Below are 18,705 nucleotides of genomic sequence, written 5' to 3'. Positions count from 1 at the left end.
TCTGCATGGAAATAAAGGGCTCAATCCAAGGTGTGATTGCATGACTGTCCTGTAACATCAAGTTCTTGGTTCGTTCTTTACATAAAATTATGACCCTTCTGTGAAACAATCTTTTTTAGGCTGAGAAAAATATTTGTCATTAACTTGTCAAGAATCTGAAAGACTCTATCACATATTGTCTACTCTTTTTTTCATTCTGCTAATTCCTGTACTTGTCAATCATGTTTTGAGGTCTATACTCCAAGCACCAAACTAACTATTGAAGCATCTTTGCAATCTGATCCTTCGTGTCTTACCTGCTTCACATGCTGCCCATCATTTATTAGCCTTTAGTCAACTCACAAGGGGGGATGTTCCTTGCCTCTTTAATTCATGCCTTTTGCCATGCCTAGGGAGTCTCCTGGCATTATTTTCTCCTTCTCTGTTTTCTAAGCTTCAGTGAAAGTTTTCTGCCTCCCAGAGCCATCCCTTTCTTCTGGTCCCTAATGGTCTTTTGGTTTGTTTTTCATCCTTCTACTACTTTACAAAATCCTATTGGCTGGGATTATGCCCTTATGCAATTGTAACCTCCACACTGACCATGCCTGTGTCTGGACCTAGACATTTTGATCGATGTTCACTCAAGACTCAATGTTCACTAAAGTCAATGGAACATAACATTGACTTTTGGACTTTATGAGATAATATTTTCTGTGTTTCTAATTATCTTCATAAATACACACTACATAACTTCATTTTGTATCTCCCCTGGAATGCCCAGAAAGAAGTTAGGCCACCTGAATACACTCATATATCACATGATTCAGCACCTACAGTGATTTGAGTATTCATCAGGGGATAATAGAAGAAAGAAAGAGACACACAAGATATTCTAGCTGGGAGACAGCAGTCTCTACTGCGGCAAAGACAGCCAGAGGTCCTGCACACCCATCAGTGTGATGGCTGAATACTGAGGCTAGATGAGTATGACAAGTGCTGACAGAGGCAGACCAAGGCAGAAAACGATTGTTCTGGGGTTGCTTACAATGAAGATATTCTGGAATGGGAATCTGTTTTTGCTCTGGAAGGCTAGCTGCATTTAAAAACATTCCCCTTTAGTGAACACGTTGTTTACTTAAAAGAAACCTGTATGGGGTTCTGAGAAACTTCAATTTTAGTCTTGATACTCTCACAAAGTTGATGTGTGACTTTGAGAAAATCTTCTACTTCTTTGGCCTGTCTTAATTTGGAAAAACCAATGACTCTATAGTCATTCTCTCTTTTCCAGCTGTTTCTTATGTGGCATTAGAATAATCCCACAACTTCTTTGGGTGTTTTTTTTTTTTTTTCCCATCTCTAAATCTGAAATGGCATCATATGGCCTATTACCTTCACAGAGTTTATGGTTCAGCAAAAAGTAATATGTATGAGATAAAAATTTCAACACCCCAAATAATGACCCCCTTTATTTGCGAGCTTTTTATCTCCTAACACCCTTCTGGAGAAAATGGAGTGTGATAATCATTTGCACCCTTAATCAATGACAATGTCCAGAGAAGTAAGCTGATGTCATCCAGATCACAAAGCATGTTCATTGCAGAGCTGAAATTAGGGGTCCTGATTCAAGTTTCAAGTTTTACCTGACTCAAATGTCTATGACTATGACCAATATTTGATTTCCTATCTCTTTCAAACAAGGCATTTTGTCTAATATCAATTCATAAGGCTGCAAACAATTTTTTTTTTTGTTATCTGAATTCCAAATGTAAAAGAATTAGGGAGCCCTTCCTCTTCGTATTAAGACCTTTGCTGATGACACCAACTGGTCTTGGGATGGCCTTGACTACAGGGCAGATAGGCTTGGAAGTTGGGGGCAGAGAGCTGAAATCACTATCATCTTCCTTCCCTACTCTTCCCAAACTATTCATGACCCTTAAGGAAGATTTCAAGTGGTTATTTAAGATAATAGTTCCCTGTGACCATCTGGGATGTGACAGGCAATTACGCTTACAGCATAGTTGGATTTTTTTCCCCTAGGAAACAATGAGATGCGGATATTGAGGGAGTGCCATTCTGGTCCTTAATGGGGGCATCCTCTCAAAATTGGCCCAGGGTCTTGTCTTTGAGGTCCCCTTCTCTGACCTAGACCTCAATAATGTAAGTCTGTGTTCATTCACTGAACACAGTTATTGGGCAACCTGATTTGAAGAACGTACCTGTATGGTAGACACACACTTGCAGGGGGAGCCCGCTGAGGTTGGAGCTCTGTGAGAGGGTGTGCTGAGTGTGAGGCTGTGTGGGAGGGCGCTCGAGTGACAGCTTGTGCGGGAGGTGGGTATCTGAATGCACAGTGTTGTTTAAGGAGGTGAAAGCTGTGCTTCAGGGCAGGCTCAGGTGGGTGTGGTGGGAGGGAGCAGAGGGGTCTGAATGTGCAATGCGGGTTGAAATGTCTCTGTTCTTTTGTCTGTTCCCTGTTTTCTGGGCTCAGTGATTGTCTTCAGCTCAGCTCTGTGTCCCAGCCTCCTCTGGTCAATGGCCTTGATCAGCAAGCTTATTTATTGCCTCCGTCTGTGATGCTCAGGAGTGTAAACCAAATTGGTCTCCTCCAGGGATTTGGTCTGTGACGCACATTGTGAGAGAGAGAATGAGAAGGAGGGCTGATGACATGAGGAAGAATTAGGAAAATCTTCCTTGATGACTTTTCTAGGAAAGAGGAAATGAAACAGCTGGTATATTTTGTTTTAGGTTTTTTTCTTCCCTTCTCATCTCTTTTTCTTTTCTTTTCTTATCTCCTTGCTTTCTTCTCTTCTCTTTATTCTGTGTGTTTGCTGAACTCCTTATCACTTTGAATCCACCAGAGTTCTGTGCTCGCGGGCGGTCAACAGTGACTGCAAACATGTGCATACGTCACTGCATCCTAAGCTTCTCTTACAAAATACAAATTCAAAGATAAAATGACCAAGAATTTCCTAATGATGACAGCAGAGTGTTACGGAAAGCACAAGGGCCTTCTGAACATGGGCACCTTGCAAGTGCAAGAAGCGGGACCTGGTAAGAAATGACACCCATACTCCAGGTAGATCCTCTCAGGTCCCTGAGCCAAAGATTTCCTGTCAAAGCACCTTCCAGATTTAACTGATCTTTATTCCATGACTTCAGAGTACTCTTCTCTCTTCCCTGCAAACACACTTCTCTCCCCTCAAATTCATTCAATCTAGTGGTCTTCAAAAACCTTATCTGGCTGTTTCCTAAAAGAATTTTCAAAACACTGTATTCCCCTTCCATAACTTTGTCATTAAAAGTTTAAAGAGTAGAAAAAGATGTGGGGCGCCTGGGTGGCACCACGGTTAAGCATCTGCCTTCAGCTCAGGGCATGATCCCGGCGTTATGGGATGGAGCCCCACATCAGGCTCCTCCTCTATGAGCCTGCTTCTTCCTCTCCCACTCCCCCCGCTTGTGTTCCCTCTCTCGCTGGCTGTCTCTATCTCTGTCGGATAAATAAATAAAATCTTTAAAAAAAAAAAAAGAGTAGAAAAAGATGTAATTTCCAGTACATTGTGAATATTGACATTTAAAAATAAAACTCCTGTATAACAATTTTTAATTTTTCCTTTGTTAACTCTATGTCCTAGAATTTCCAACTCACCACTATCCATTTAAAAGTATATGAACAAGCATATATGAGAAACAAACTGCGGGCTTCAGAGGGGAGGGGGCGGGGGAATGGGATAGGCCGGTGATGGGTAGTAAGGAGGGCACGTATTGCATGGTGCACTGGGTGTTTACGCAACTAATGAATCATCGAACTTTACATCAGAAACCAGGGATGTACTGTATGGTGACTAACATAATATAATAAAAAAAACATTAAAATGAAAAAAAAATAAAAGTATATGAACAAGCTTTTCTTAACTGTCAGAAATTTGAAATTATTGCCTTGTTTCTTTGAAGTTGGTCCATTTTCTCACACATATATTTTTTGTTTGAATATCTCATTATAACTCTTATGTACTAGTAATAATACAGGAATTATTTTGTTTCCTATCACACTAGACTCCAACGGTTAAACTGCTTTATTATAATAACTATTACAATTATACATTAATAAAAGTAATATGAAAATCTTTAAATTTTATAAATTGTAAACATAGCCTAATTTATTTTGGAAATATTATTCCTTAATGAGGTTGATGGAGCCTTTATTTTCCTCCAAGCTATCTCATGTATTCACAAGTCAATACTGATTCAATGAAGTGTGGTTCACACTTAATTTTTCTTAATTTTATTTTTATAAAAGTAAGCTCTGAGGACCTTTGTTTATGTAAGTACCTTAGTTGGGGGTGGATGGAGTTTTGTTTCTGCACTGTGGAAGGAAGCCATAATCGAGAGAAACTTCTGTAATCAACAATGGTCCTAAGAGCGGAGGATCTGACAAAGCAAAGTGCCCTCATAGCTGCGACTCAGACCTCTGAGGAGGGATTCCAGGCAGGTGGTGCTGGTACATCTGAAGGCCATAAGAAGGTTGGCTCAAAGTAAGGGGTGATTTTAAAATGTCATTTGTAACCTACTGTTTCTATTAGAATCAACTGCTATTGGCCATGAAAATAACAGATGCTTGGGTGACGCAGAACAGAACGTGCGGAGGATAAACAAATCCCCAATCCGGGACCCAGCCCTCTAATTGGCCTCTACTGCCCTCTACTGGCAGAGTCTAACAGCCAGCCAGTAGGTGGAGGACGTTTGTGGTCCCATCCTAGGCATCCCCAGGCTGAGCTCAGAAGGTTTTAATGCTGAGAGGCGATAGCTTAGCAATTAACACAGTATCTTACAGTTCACATGTGTACATACATGTGATATAACCTGATAGATATTTGGGGATTGAGGAAATATAAGTATAAAAATCAGATATAATTCCATCCATTTTGTTATATCTTACAATAATTTTAAAATTACTATTAAATTTAAAAGAAATGCTATATCACTAAGAAAACAGGAAACATTTCATAAGATTAAATAATTTTAGGATTGAACGTAACTCAAAAATATTTTATATAATTTGATAAAAATAGTTTTTGATTGAATAATGCTTAGCTTTTCTAATGCACATATTCTCTAAAACCAAACACATACATACACATGACATAATTTTTTTCATCTTTAAAAGTCACCTAGTGAATTTTGAAAAATATAGTAGTCCATTAAACATGTCAGTTATATTCAGGATTACTAAATGCAATAAATCACTTATTTGGGGTGATTTTTCTTTCTAGTTAACAACATAATCTAATGACAGATATTTAATTGCAATTGAAAAAAATGCCTTGAAGTTAAGCATGTGAAAAAAGCAATATTTACTGCTTGAATCTTTCTTTAATTTTCTTTCATGTAACTCCCTGTTAAGAAATTTGATTTCTTTAACTGTAGATCGGGGATGAAAGAGACAAAACCACTCCCACTACCCTGCCTATGTTTTTAATAATATATTTATATTCAGAACATACAAACATTGCCAAAATACTCAGCTCTAAAGCCACACATTTCTCTTAAAATCAATATGCCCAAGCAGTGAAAGCAAGCCTTAGTCCAGTATGTGGTGATTTAATTGCTCATTGAAGAGACTTTCTCAACCCAGCTCTTTATTGACGGATGGATGGATGAAGAAGATGCGGTGTGTATCTACAATGGAATATTACTCAGCCATCAAAAAGAATGAAATCTTGCCATTTGCAATGATGTGGATGGAACTAGAGGGTATTATACTAAGTGAAATGAATTGGTCAAAGAAAGATAAATATCATATGGTTTCACTCATATGCAGAATTTAAGAAATAAAGCAGATGAAAATAGAGGAAGGGAAGGAAAAATAAATAAGATGAAAACAGAGAGGGAGGCAAACCATAAGAGACTCTTAACCACAGGAAACAAACTGAGGGTGGCTGGAGAGGAGGTTGGTAGGGGGAAGGGGGAATTGGGTGATGGGCATTAAGGAGGGCACTTGATGTAAAGAGCCCTAGTGTATGCAACAGATGAATCACTAAATTTTACCTCTGAAACTAATAATACACTATATGTTAATTAAATTGAATTTAAATGTAAAAAATTAATTTAAAAAGAGACTTGTTTTAAATAAGGAATTAAAATTGTCCCTTTGCTTTTTGCCTAGAAGAGCGAGTGGACTGGATGCGAAAATTAGGCTTAAAGTATAAATGACACTTAAGATCACAGAATTTTTATAACTATGTAATCGTAATCCTAACAGGGCAAGAATCGTAAAGACTAATGATAAATCAGAGATTGTTTATCTGGCAGTTGAGGATTTGTTCTTACTTTAATGAGTAGTTCTCTGGTTCCTAACCTGGATAAATCTTACCATGTAGCCCCTAAGCTTCTATTTCTCCTGTTGTGGAATACTATTACTATTAATATTAATCTGCTGGGGCTGCCATGACAAAATGCCTTAGGATGGATAGTTTAAACAACAGCAATTTCTTTTCTCACCACTCTGGAGGCTGGAAAGTCCAAGTCAAAGATCTGTTAGGGTTCAATTTCTGGTGTGGACTCTCTTCCTGGCTTGCTGACAGCACTCTGCCTTCACTTGACCTTCTTTTCCTCTGAGCATGAGCAGGGAGAGAGAGCTTCTCCGGTCCCTCTCTTATATCAGACAAGAGCCCTACTTTTATGACCTCATTTAACTTTAATTACCTCCTAAAAATGCTGTCTTCGGGGCGCCTGGGTGGCACAGCGGTTAAGCGTCTGCCTTCGGCTCAGGGCGTGATCCCGGCATTATGGGATCGAGCCCCACATTAGGCTCCTCCGCTATAAGCCTGCTTCTTCCTCTCCCACTCCCCCTGCTTGTGTTCCCTCTCTCGCTGGCTGTCTCTATCTCTGTCTAATAAATAAATAAAATCTTTAAAAAAAAATGCTGTCTTCAAATACAGTTACATTGGTGATTAGAGCTTCAACATATGAATTTTGGGGGGAAGGGATACTATAAGTCCATAGCAAATACTGTGACAAAAATCATAAATATCCATGAACTAACACAATGTAAATTTCTGGGCTCAAGCAATTGTTCTGCTTGATCCGGTTAATTTCCTCTATTTTCCCCAGGAGGTATCATCTCAAGCATTCATTGCACCTTTGGAGCTTACTCAGGATGTAGAATATTTAGGATTGGGTGGCTATTTAAAAGGATATAGGGAATTAATGAGAAAAATATGTTCAGAATGGCACTTGGTTTTTGGTTTAGTCAGTGTGATAGTTAATTTTATGTGTCAATTTGACTGCTTCCCAGGATGCCTGGATAGTTGATTAAACGTCTTTTTGTTGTGTTTCTAAGAGTGTTTCTGGATATAAATAGCATTTGAATTGCTGGACTCAGTAAAGCAATTTGCATCCCCCAATATCTATGTGCATCATCCAATCCACTGAAGACATGAAAAGCAAAAAGCTGGAAGAAGAAAGACCTAGGCTTTTCCTGTCTTCACTTGAGACATCATCTTCTCTGGTCCTTGGTGCTCCTGATTTTCAGGTCTTCAGATCTGAATTAGAATCTGTACCATCAGCTGCTCTGGTTTGCAGGCCTTAAGATTTAGACAGCATTACACTACCAGCTTCCTTGGGTTTCCATTTTGGAGATGACAAATCATGGGACTTTTCAACCTCCATAATTACAAGAACATGTGTCAATTCCTTATAATAAATCCAACCTATAGCTAGCTAGCTAGCTCTCTACTATCTATCTACCCTATTGATTCTGCTTCTCCAGAAAAGCCTAAGTAATACTGACCAGCTACAAAAACTCCTGTCATTTATTGAGAAAGGGATACTAGTAAGAACAAGTTTACATTCGTATTTGGCACATGTTGGCTTTCAAATTTTAAGCCATAGCCAATTATAGATACCAAACTGTTAGTTGGAAAGTCATTATAACTAAAGATGTAGATTCAGGGGCGCCTGGGTGGCACAGCGGTTAAAGCGTCTGCCTTCGGCTCAGGGCGTGGTCCCGGCGTTCTGGGATCGAGCCCCACATCAGGCTTCTCCGCTGTGAGCCTGCTTCTTCCTCTCCCACTCCCCCTGCTTGTATTCCCTCTCTCGCTGGCTGTCTCTATCTCTGTCAAATAAATAAATAAAATCTTTAAAAAAAAAAAAGATGTAGATTCAAAATCTGATTTTTTCCCCAAGATCATCCAACAAGAATGCATAGAGTTAAAATTGAATCAGACTTAGAAAGGAACTGTGGAGCGAAAATAGGAGAATCATTTGTAAAGGCAACTGAAGAGAGGTGAACATGGAGATAAGCAGAGGACCAGGGAAGTGTGGCATTTAGTAATTCAAGAAAGGAGAAACAATCGATAAATAAGAAACAGTCAAATGTATCAATCTCTCAAGTTGAGAATCCAACATATTTAGTAATATTGAGGTCAGTGGTGACAGCGGAAGCCCAGTTTTATGGTATGACACTACTAAAACATTGTCCATTAGGGAGTGAATGAGTAAGAGGAAAGAGGACATAAAGGAATCAGATGGCAAATAAGCATGTCCTTGAGCAACTCATGGTACAGTGACCCACTCCAGGCTGTAATATACATACTTCTCCTTGTACTGCCCAAGAAATGGGAGAAGACTGAGTATTTCAGCCAAAAATCAGTGGGAAGAAAGTAGAGAGATGAATTATGACCGATTCCCGAGGATGATAAATGCCTGAGTCATTTCCCAATTTTTCAACAAAGGGTAGAGTGTATGCTTTGAAGAATTTAAGCAGGAATATTTGGATTTTAGAATGATCACTATGTCAGCCAAGGGAAGAAATTTATATATTCTGGCAGAGTTGGTGCAGGGAACAATGAGGAGGTTGCTTTGTAATTCAGATGATGAAAGTCTAAACCCAGGCAGATATGGTACAAATGAAGTGGCAGAAATGTTTGTAGAAAGGCAATGAAACTTGAAAATCAAATGGACATGGGGAGGAGAGTAAATAGTCGAAGAGGAGTGGAAGATTTTAAGCCAGGGCTGAGAATGACAATACATACCTTCACGAGAAAAATTACTGGAAGACAAATGAGCATTTGCCTGTCCTTCCTCTGTGAAGTCAGAATTTCCGTCCTCAGCCCTAACATTCTTGCCTGAGAACCCACAACTGACTGGAGACAAGTTCTCTGATTCTACCCTGTCTGTCCTTTCTTTGTCCCAAAAGGAGAGTAGCTGATGGTGAAGAGAAATAACATTTGTTGCACTCCTGCTGTCTTACAACCTCAGTAAATAATTTATATAATACAAAGAACTGCACAACGAGGAGGTTTTAAGATATTATCTCTTCTTAAGGATGAGGAAATTAAGGTTTAAATCGTGGTTTAGGTCAACATCATCAAACTGACAAGAGACTGACCAGGCATTCATAACAGGTTTGATCCAAAAACCATTTTCTCAAATATAACACACTTCCTCCCATTTTCCCAAGTGCATTTCTTGGCTCCCATGCCTGCCAGTAAAGACACAATATAGAGTATGGGGGTGACATCTGTGAAAAGAGCAGAGTACGGACCTTGGAAATTTTCCTCTTTCATTGAAACAATGAGAATTCTGGCAAAAAAATGGTTTGAATCAACTTTTTAAAAATTCTAGACATTAAACAAAGGCTTGCCTCTATCCATTCAGGGAAACTGTATTTAAGAAAAATGGTTGACTTTTTGTAGGACCAGCGGCTGTGTATCATTTTGGTTTGCCCTAAGCCATTCACCCGCTCCCCAGCCCCGCAGTAGCCTTAACAGTCAAAACCAGTAGCCCAGTGACGTCCAGAGGGAGCAGATAGGGGCTGGAATTCTTTCAAAATCTCCTTCCCACAAAACTGTCATTATTTGTCCTGTCTGATAGTTCCCCTGAAGACCACTCTTGCAAGGCTGTCTCTATTTGATCTCGTCCATGGCTCTTTTAGTGTAAACATTCTTTTTTCCTGTGGGTAAAAGCAATTACAAGCAATCAATTAACTTTGCAACTGCCTATGATAGTGCATAACCGTTGGGGAAAATAAGAAACTAACCAAAAAGGTAAAGAAGAAAAGCTTAAAAATGTGATATTATAGGAGCTTTGAATATTTTTGACACATCCCTGAGGATATAGAAGGCCATGTGCATGTCTACGTCTCTGCACCTGCTGAGGGCTGTAGATATGACCAGAAAAGATCTGAGAGAGCCCTAAAGTCTCATCCCTGTCTCACCTTGAGGCTCTGCATGAGCAGGAAAAGGAAGGCTGACACAGGAAAAAGAAGTCCCACACTGAATGGCTGAGTGTTGAAGTTTTGGCCCAACATGCATATAGCACTCTGAGCAGAAACAAATACTTACTGTTTCCAGGTAGGTAAGAAAATCTCTTTCCAATTATTAACTGGCCACTGAGCTAACTCAGCAAAGACTTCAGTGGCTACATATAGAAAAGAATTGATGTTACAGAATTAATTCAACAAATCACTAAGCAAATAGCAGTAGTAACAACAACAACAAAAACAAATTCTGGGGAAAGAGAATGTGATTCTCAGAGTTGCCACATTATGTTATTTAAAATGCTCCATTTTGCAGCGGTGTTTGGGTGGTTCAGTTGGTTAAGCATCTGCCTTTGGCTCAGGTCATGATCTCAGCGTCCTGGGATGGAGTCTGACATTGGGCTTCTTGCTCGGCAGGGAGCTGCTTCTCCCTATACCCCTCTTTAGCAGAGTCTGTGCAGGGAACAATTAAGAAGTTGCCCCTCTCCCCTGCTCCTGGCTGCATTCTGCTTCTTTCAAATAAATAAATAAAATCTTTAAAAATAAATAAATAAAATAAAACGTTCCGTTTTCAACAGGCTATATGACATGAAAAGAAAGAAAAAATTGTGGCCCATGCACAGGAAAAAAAAAAATTATCAAGAGAAACTGTAGGAAGCCAAAACAATGGACTTACTAAACCATGACTTTAAATAAGCTATTTCAAATATGCTCAAAGAACTGAAGGAAACTGTGATAGTGGTGATATTAGTAAAGAAATAGAAATTATTTTTAAAAATCATATATGAATTCTGGAATTAAAAAGTACAATAATTGAAATTAAAAAATGTACTACTAGGTCTCAAGAGTACATTTGACTATACAGATGAAAGAAACAGCAAACATGAAGATTGGTCAATGGAGATTATTCAGTCTGAGTAACTGAAAGAAAAAAGAATGAAGGAAAGTGAGCAGAGCCTCAGAGACCTGTGAGACATCATCAGGAATGCCAATATATATGTATGAAAGTCTACAAAGGAACAGAGAGGAGGGAGAGAGAGAGACAGAGAGAGAGAGAAGGAACATCTGAAGAACTAACATTCAAAACTCTGAACTTAGGGGCATCTGGGTGGTGCAGTTGCTTAAGCATCAGACTCCTGGTTTTGGCTTCGGGTCATGATCTTGGGGTCATGACATCAATCCCCACATCAGGCTCTGCACTCGGTGCAGAGTCTGCCTGAGATTCTCTCTCCCTCTGCTCCTCCTACTCATGCTCTCTCTCTCTAAATCAAATAAATAAATAAATAAATAAATAAATAAATAAATAAATCTTTTAGAAAACTATTTGAATTTGACAAAAAGTATTAATTTACAGAAGCTCAACAATTTTCAAGTATGATAAATGTAAAAGTACACTTGGTAACCGAAGTCAACAAGCAACTATGTAGAAAGGCACTGGGACTCTGAACAGGTTTCTATAAATCCTTAATAAGGGATAAATTTGTGGCTAAAAGGAAATGAACCTCACAATCAGAGGAGTGGATGGTAATGGAAGAAAATATGGTTTTACTGAATGTTAATCATATGCCACACAATGCCTAAATTTATGCAGCAGTTATACAATACAGTAACCACAATAATGTGAGATGAGACAGTACAAAATATTCTTAGATGAGTTATAAACCGAAATAATAATGTTTTGAGAGGTTCTGTAACTTTTACATCTTACATTTATTTATTGAGCATTTTATGCTTCAGACACTGTTGTAAAATTTCTACAATCACTCAATAATTTATTTTACCCTCACCACAACCCCCAGAGTTAGATATTATTATTCTCATTTACACTTGACCACAGAATAGGCATAGAAAGATTTAGCAACATACTCAAATCACAAAACTAGTGAGCGGAGAAACCCGTGTTCAGCCCAGGCACTCTGATTATCCCACTTGTGTCTTCTGCTCTTATTCACTGCACAAAGCTTTGGAATTCATTTAAAAGCACTCCAAATGTTCTCTTTTTTGTTTGTTTTTCAGTTCCTTTCCAAGAGAATATTTCCAACATGAAATGCAGTGAGAACTCTAGACAAGAATGTCTTTCTTCTTGGCAAATTATAGTCCCAATTGAGATGACAGAAAAAAATATAATCTTGTTCTGGGCAATTTAGAATTGCTCAAGGAGCACATTCACCATCATGTTCAACAGACACAATTTATCTGACCATTTCTTTTCCAGGGCTTCCGCCCATGTCTCACATAATAGGCTCCCATCCATGTACAAGCTTCTAGACAAGTAGCCTGCCCATTTAGCAGTCTTTATCATTTCCAAGTGCTGCTTGGAACTCATACTGAGCCCTTCCTCAAGTGAAGCAGTCTCAGCAGTCGGCTCCGAATCTCCTTGGTCCTGGCCCCATAGATGACTGGATTGAGCACAGGAGGCACCAGCACATAGAGGTTCGCCAGAAAGATGTGCACATTCTTGGGGACTCGGTGCTGGCCAAAGCGGTGGGTGAGGAAGGAGAAGAAGGCAGGAATGTAGAAGACCAGGATGACTCCGAGGTGGGAGCCACAGGTACTCAGAGCCTTGTGCCTGGCATCTTGAGAAGGCAGGCGGAAGACAGCATGGAGGATAAAGCCATAGGAAATGGCAATGAGGATGCAATCCAGACCCATGGCCAGCAGAGCCACAGTCAGCCCGTAGACAATATTGACCGTGATGTTGGCACAGGCCAGGCGAGCGATGCCCATGTGCTCACAGTATGTGTGTGCCATGACATGGTGACCACAGTAAGGCAGTCGCCTCAGCAAGAAGATGAATGGGGAGACAATGGCCACACTACGGAGAAGCCCAGCAAGGCCAATTTTGCCTATGACAGTATGGTTGAGAATGGCTGTATATCTCAGTGGGTTGCAGATAGCCACATAGCGATCAAAGGCCATGGCAAGAAGAACCAAGGACTCCAGAGTATAGATAGAATGGACACAAAACATTTGTGCCAGGCATCCAGCAAAGGAAATCTCACCAGCATGGAACCACAAAATGGCCAGCATTTTGGGCACAGTGATGGAGCTGAGAGCCAGGTCAGTGAGTGAGAGAAGGCACAGGAAAAGGTACATGGGAGCATGAAGAGCCCTGTCTGTCACAATGACCAGGATGAGGGCAGCATTCCCAGCTAGAGCTACCAGATACATGGCACAGAAGGGGATGGCAATCCAGACGTGGGCCCACTCCAGCCCTGGGATCCCCGTCAGGAACAGAGTGGCTGGGAGGCTGTCATCACTGAGGTTGGAAGTTGACATTCTGCACAGAAGTAAAGGGCTCAATCCAAGCGGTCATGGTATGACTACCCTGTCACTTCAGGTCCTCGGTTCATTCACATAAAATGATGACCGTTCTGTGAAACAGTCTTTTTTTAGGCTGAGAAACGTATTTGTTAGTAACTTGTCAAGAATCTTAAAGACTCTATCAGACATCCTAGTTGGGGGACACCAGTCCCTACGTTGGCAAAGCAGCTAGAGGTCCTGCAGGCTCATCGGCGTGATGGCTGAATTCTGAGGCTTGATGAACATGCAGACAGGGGCAGATCAAGGGATTGTCCTGGGGTTGTTCACAGTGAAGCTATTCTGGAAAGGGAACTTGTTTGTGCTGTGGAAGGCTAGGTACTATTTAAAAACATTCCCCGTTAGTAAACACCTTGTGTACTTAAAAGAAACTTGTGTGGGATTCTGAGAAACTTGAATTTTAGTCCTAATACACTAACAAAATTGATGGGTGACTTTGAGCAAATCTTCTACGTCTTTGGCCTGTCCTAATTCAGAAAAACCAATCACTCTGTAGTCATTCTCTCTTTTCCATCTGTGCCTTATGTGGTACTGGAATACTCCCACAACGTCTTGGGGCCTTCTTCCCCCCCCCATCTCTACATTTGAAATGGCATCATATGGTTTATTACCTTCACAAAGTTTATGGTTCTGCAAAAAATAATACATTTCATGAGATAAAAATTTCAACACCCTAAATAATTATACCCTTTTTTTTGCAAGCTTTTTATCTCCTAACACCCTTCCGGAGAAAATAGAGTGTGATAATCATTTGCACCGTTAATCAATGACAATGTCCAGAGAAGTAAGCTGATGTCATCCAGATCACAAAGCATGTTCATTGCAGAGCTGAAATTAGGGGTCCTGATTCATGTTTCAAGTTTTACTTGACCAAATGTCCATGCATATGACCCATATCTGAATTCCAGTCTCTTTCAAACAAGGCATTTTGTCTAATATCAATTCATAAGGCTGCAAACACTTTTTTGTTATCTGAATTCCAAATGTAAAAGAATTAGGGAGCCCCTCCTCTTTGTATTAAGACCTTTGCTGATGACACCAACTGGTCTTGGGCTTGGCCTTGACACATGCCTTGCCTATAAGGCAGAGAGGCTTCGATGGTGGAGGGCAGAGAACTGGAATCACTACCAACTTCCCTTCCCTTCTCTTCCCAGCCTATTCTTGCCCCTTATGGAAGTTTTCAAGTGAAATTATAAGGCAGTAGTACTCTGTGACCATCTGGGATGTGAGGGCAGAAAACCCATGCTTACAGCATAGTTGGATTTTTTTCCCCTAGGAAATAATGAGATGCGGATATTAAGGGAGTGCCACTCTGGTTCTTAATGGGGACATCCTCCCAAAATTGCCCCAAGGTCTTGTCTTTGAGGTCCCCCTCTCTGACCTAGACCTCAATAATGTAAGTCTGTGTTCATTCACTGAACACGGTTATTGGGCAACCTGATTTGAAGAACGTACCTGTATGGTAGACACACACTTGCAGGGGGAGCCCGCTGAGGTTGGAGCTCTGTGAGAGGGTGTGCTGAGTGTGAGGCTGTGTGGGAGGGCGCTCGAGTGACAGCTTGTGCGGGAGGTGGGTATCTGAATGCACAGTGTTATTTAAGGAGGTGAAAGCTGTGCTTCAGGGCAGGCTCAGGTGGGTGTGGTGGGAGGGAGCAGAGGGGTCTGAATGTGCAATGCGGGTTGAAATGTCTCTGTTCTTTTGTCTGTTCCCTGTTTTCTGGGCTCAGTGATTGTCTTCAGCTCAGCTCTGTGTCCCAGCCTCCTCTGGTCAATGCCCTTGATCAGCAAGCTTATTTATTGCCTCCATCTGTGATGTTCAGGAGTGTAAACCAAATTGGTCTCCTCCAGGGATTTGGTCTGTGACGCACATTGTGAGAGAGAGAATGAGAAGGAGGGCTGATGACATGAGGAAGAATTAGGAAAATCTTCCTTGATGACTTTTCTAGGAAAGAGGAAATGAAACAGCTGGTATATTTTGTTTTAAGTTTTTTCTTCCCTTCTCAACTCTTTCTCTTTTCCTTATTTCCTCCCTCTCTTCTCTTCTCTTTATTTCTGTGTGTCTCCTTGAATTCCATCTCACTGAGGATCCATAAGAATTCTGTGCTCCTGGGCAGCAAATAAGGTGGTGGACACATGCGTACATCATTGTACTATAGGCTACATGTATAAAACACGAGTCCAAAGATAAAATTATCAAGAATTTCACGATGATGTCTGTAGAGCGTTAAGGAAAGCACAAGGCCTTCTGAACATGGAAGCTATGCAAGCGCCCTGTTCATTTGCCATGAAGCCAGACCTGGTAAGAAATGACATCCGTACTCTAGGTAGATCCCCTCAGACACCTGAACTTCAGGCATCCATCAGGTCCCTGCACGAATGAGTCCCTCTGTCAAAACTCGTTCCAGGATTAATTGGTTTTTCTTCCATGACTTCAGAGTACTCTACTCTCTTCCCTTGTAACATACCGCTCTCCTCTCGAATTATTTCAGTTTAACGGTCTTTAGAAATTTTATATTGTGATGGTGCCCTATTCTTGATTTTGGCTCTGGTCATGATCTCAGGGTTTTGAGATTGAGCCCCTTGGTTGGCTCTGCACTGAGAGCACTGGCCTTGGAGTCTCCTTGGGATCCTCTCTACCTCTCCCTCTCCCTCTGCCCCACCCCACCCCCACGTTCTCTCTCTCTTTAAAATAATAAATAAATAAATCTTAAAAAGAATATTTTTATATGGCAATTTCCTAAAAGAATTTTCAAAATATTATATTCCCTTTTCATAACTTTGAGTTGAGTCTAAGAATTATCATTAAAAGTTTAAAGAGTAGAAACAGTTTTAATTCCTAGTATGTTGTAAATATTGGCATTTAAAAATAGAAGTCCTATATCATAATTTTTAATTTATCCCATGGAGAGTCTATGCCCTAGAAATTTCCATCTCAGCACTACTCATTTAAAGTATATGAGCAACAGTTTCTTAACTGTCAGAAATTTTAAATTATTGCCTTGTCTCTTTGAAGTTGGTCCACTATCCCACATGTGTATTTTTTTTTTTTAAAAGATTTTATTTATTTACCTGACAGATATAGAGACAGCCAGCGAGAGAGGGAACACAAGCAGGGGGAGTGGGAGAGGAAGAAACAGGCTCATAGTGGAGGAGCCTGATGTGGGGCTCGATCCCATAACGCCAGGATCACGCCCTGAGCCGAAGGCAGACGCTTTAACCGCGGTGCCACGCAGGCGCCCCCCACATGTGTATTTTTTGCTTGAATATCTCAGTATGATAACTCTTATATACTTGTAATAATACAAGGAATTATTTTACTTCCTTTAAGACTAGTTTCCAAATGTTAAAATGTTTCATTATAACAATTATTATAATCATACATACATACAAAGCAATATGAAAACTTACAAATTTTATAAATTATAGACATAAGCCTAATTTGCTTTGAAAATATTATTCCTTAATGAGGTTGATGGATGATACTTTTTTCCAAATTACCTCATGTATTCACAAGTCAATATTGAGTCAATGTAGTGGATTCGTATTTATTTATTTATTCTTAATTTTATTTTCATAAAAGTAAGCTCTAAGGACCCTTGTTTCTGTAAGCAACTTAGTCGGGAGTGGAGAGAGTTTTGTTTCTGCATTGTGGCAAACAAACCATAATTGAGAGTAACTGCTGTAATCAACGCTGGTCCTAAAGGAAGACGTTCTGGCAAAGGAGAGTGCTCTTATGTCTGGGACCGAGACCTATGAGGAGTGATTCCAGCCAGGTGGTGCTGGTATTTCTGAGGGATGTGACAGTGTGGGTTCAAAGTACAGCACAATAAAACAGTGCACTTGGGACCTACTGCTTCTTTCTCTCTCTTTATTTTTTAAAGATTTTATTTATTTGAGGGAGAGAGAGTACAAGCAGAGAGGAGGGGCAGCGAGAGAGGGAGAAGTAGACTCCCCGCTGGGCAGGGAGCCCGATGTCGGGCTTGATCCCAGGACCCCAGGATCATGACCTGAGCCAAAGGCAGACACTTAACCAACTGAACCACCCAGGCACCCCTGGAAACTACTGTTTCTATTAGAATCAACTGCTATCACCAAAGACAAAAACAGATGCTTGGGTGACAGTAATAAGAAAAGAATATATATATATATATATATATATATATATATATATATATATATATATGATTTTTGCTGAAAAACATTACTTTTTACATACAAAAACTTCAACAAATTCCAAGTATGATTAACGTAAAAAGACCGTTAACGGAAGTCAACAAAGGACTATCCGTAAAGGTACCGGAACTCTAATCAGGCTTCTATAATAACTTAATAAGGGATGAAATTATGCTAAATGGAAACGAACCTGATTATCAGAGGAGTGGAGAGTAAAGGGAGGAAATATGGTTTTATTGCACGCTAATCATATTCCCAACACTGTCTTTTAGACACCAGTTATAACAATTATGTGAGCTCAGATAATGCAAGACTTAGACAAGTTATAAAACTGAAATAGTAAGGTTTTGAGAACTTACATAACTTTTACATCTTATATTTACGTATTTATTTAGCATTTTATGTTTCAGACAGTATTGTAAGATTTCTACATACATTCAGTAATTTGTCAATCCTCACCACAACCTCAAGAGTTAAATATTATCATTATCCCATTTACAGTCGACCAGAATAAGGAGAAAAGGATTTAGCAACATTCTTAAAGCACAAAACTAGTAAATGGAGGAGCCACCATTCAAACACAAGCACTTTGATTCCTGTTTTCATGCTCTTAGCCACTGCCCAAATTTTAGATTTCATATTCAAATGCACACTGAATGTTCTTTTTGTTTCTCACCTCACTTCCCAGCAAAATATTGCAACTATGAGGTGCAGTGTGATTTCCAGACAGGAAAGCCTTTCTTCTTGGCAAATTTTAGTCCTTCTGAGATGACAGAAAAAATATGATCTTGTTCGGGGCAATTTAGAATTGCCCACATTCACCATCATAATCAACATATCTAATTTATCTGATCGTTTCTCTTCCAGTGTTTCCTCCTGGGTCTCACATCGTAGGCTCCCATCCATGTACAAGCTTCTAGACAAGTAGCCTGCCCATTTAGCAGTCTTTATCATTTCCAAGTGCTGCTTGGAAC

At 40.0% G+C, this 18,705-nt stretch overlaps 1 protein-coding gene across 1 annotated transcript; it reads right to left on the bottom strand.

Moving 5' to 3' along the window:
* Nucleotides 1–12,559: 12,559 nt before the first annotated feature.
* On the bottom strand, nucleotides 12,560–13,516 carry LOC113250173 (olfactory receptor 52D1-like). Its single transcript, XM_026491539.4, has one exon. It carries the CDS (start codon nucleotides 13,514–13,516, stop codon nucleotides 12,560–12,562), a length of 957 nt encoding a protein of 318 aa, XP_026347324.2.
* Between the last annotated feature and the right edge of the window lie 5,189 nt (nucleotides 13,517–18,705).

This window comes from Ursus arctos, unplaced genomic scaffold (assembly GCF_023065955.2).
Source record: "Ursus arctos isolate Adak ecotype North America unplaced genomic scaffold, UrsArc2.0 scaffold_22, whole genome shotgun sequence".
NCBI lineage: Eukaryota > Metazoa > Chordata > Mammalia > Carnivora > Ursidae > Ursus > Ursus arctos.
Note: the sequence above shows the minus strand (reverse complement) of the source record. Positions and strands in the feature narration are given on the sequence as shown.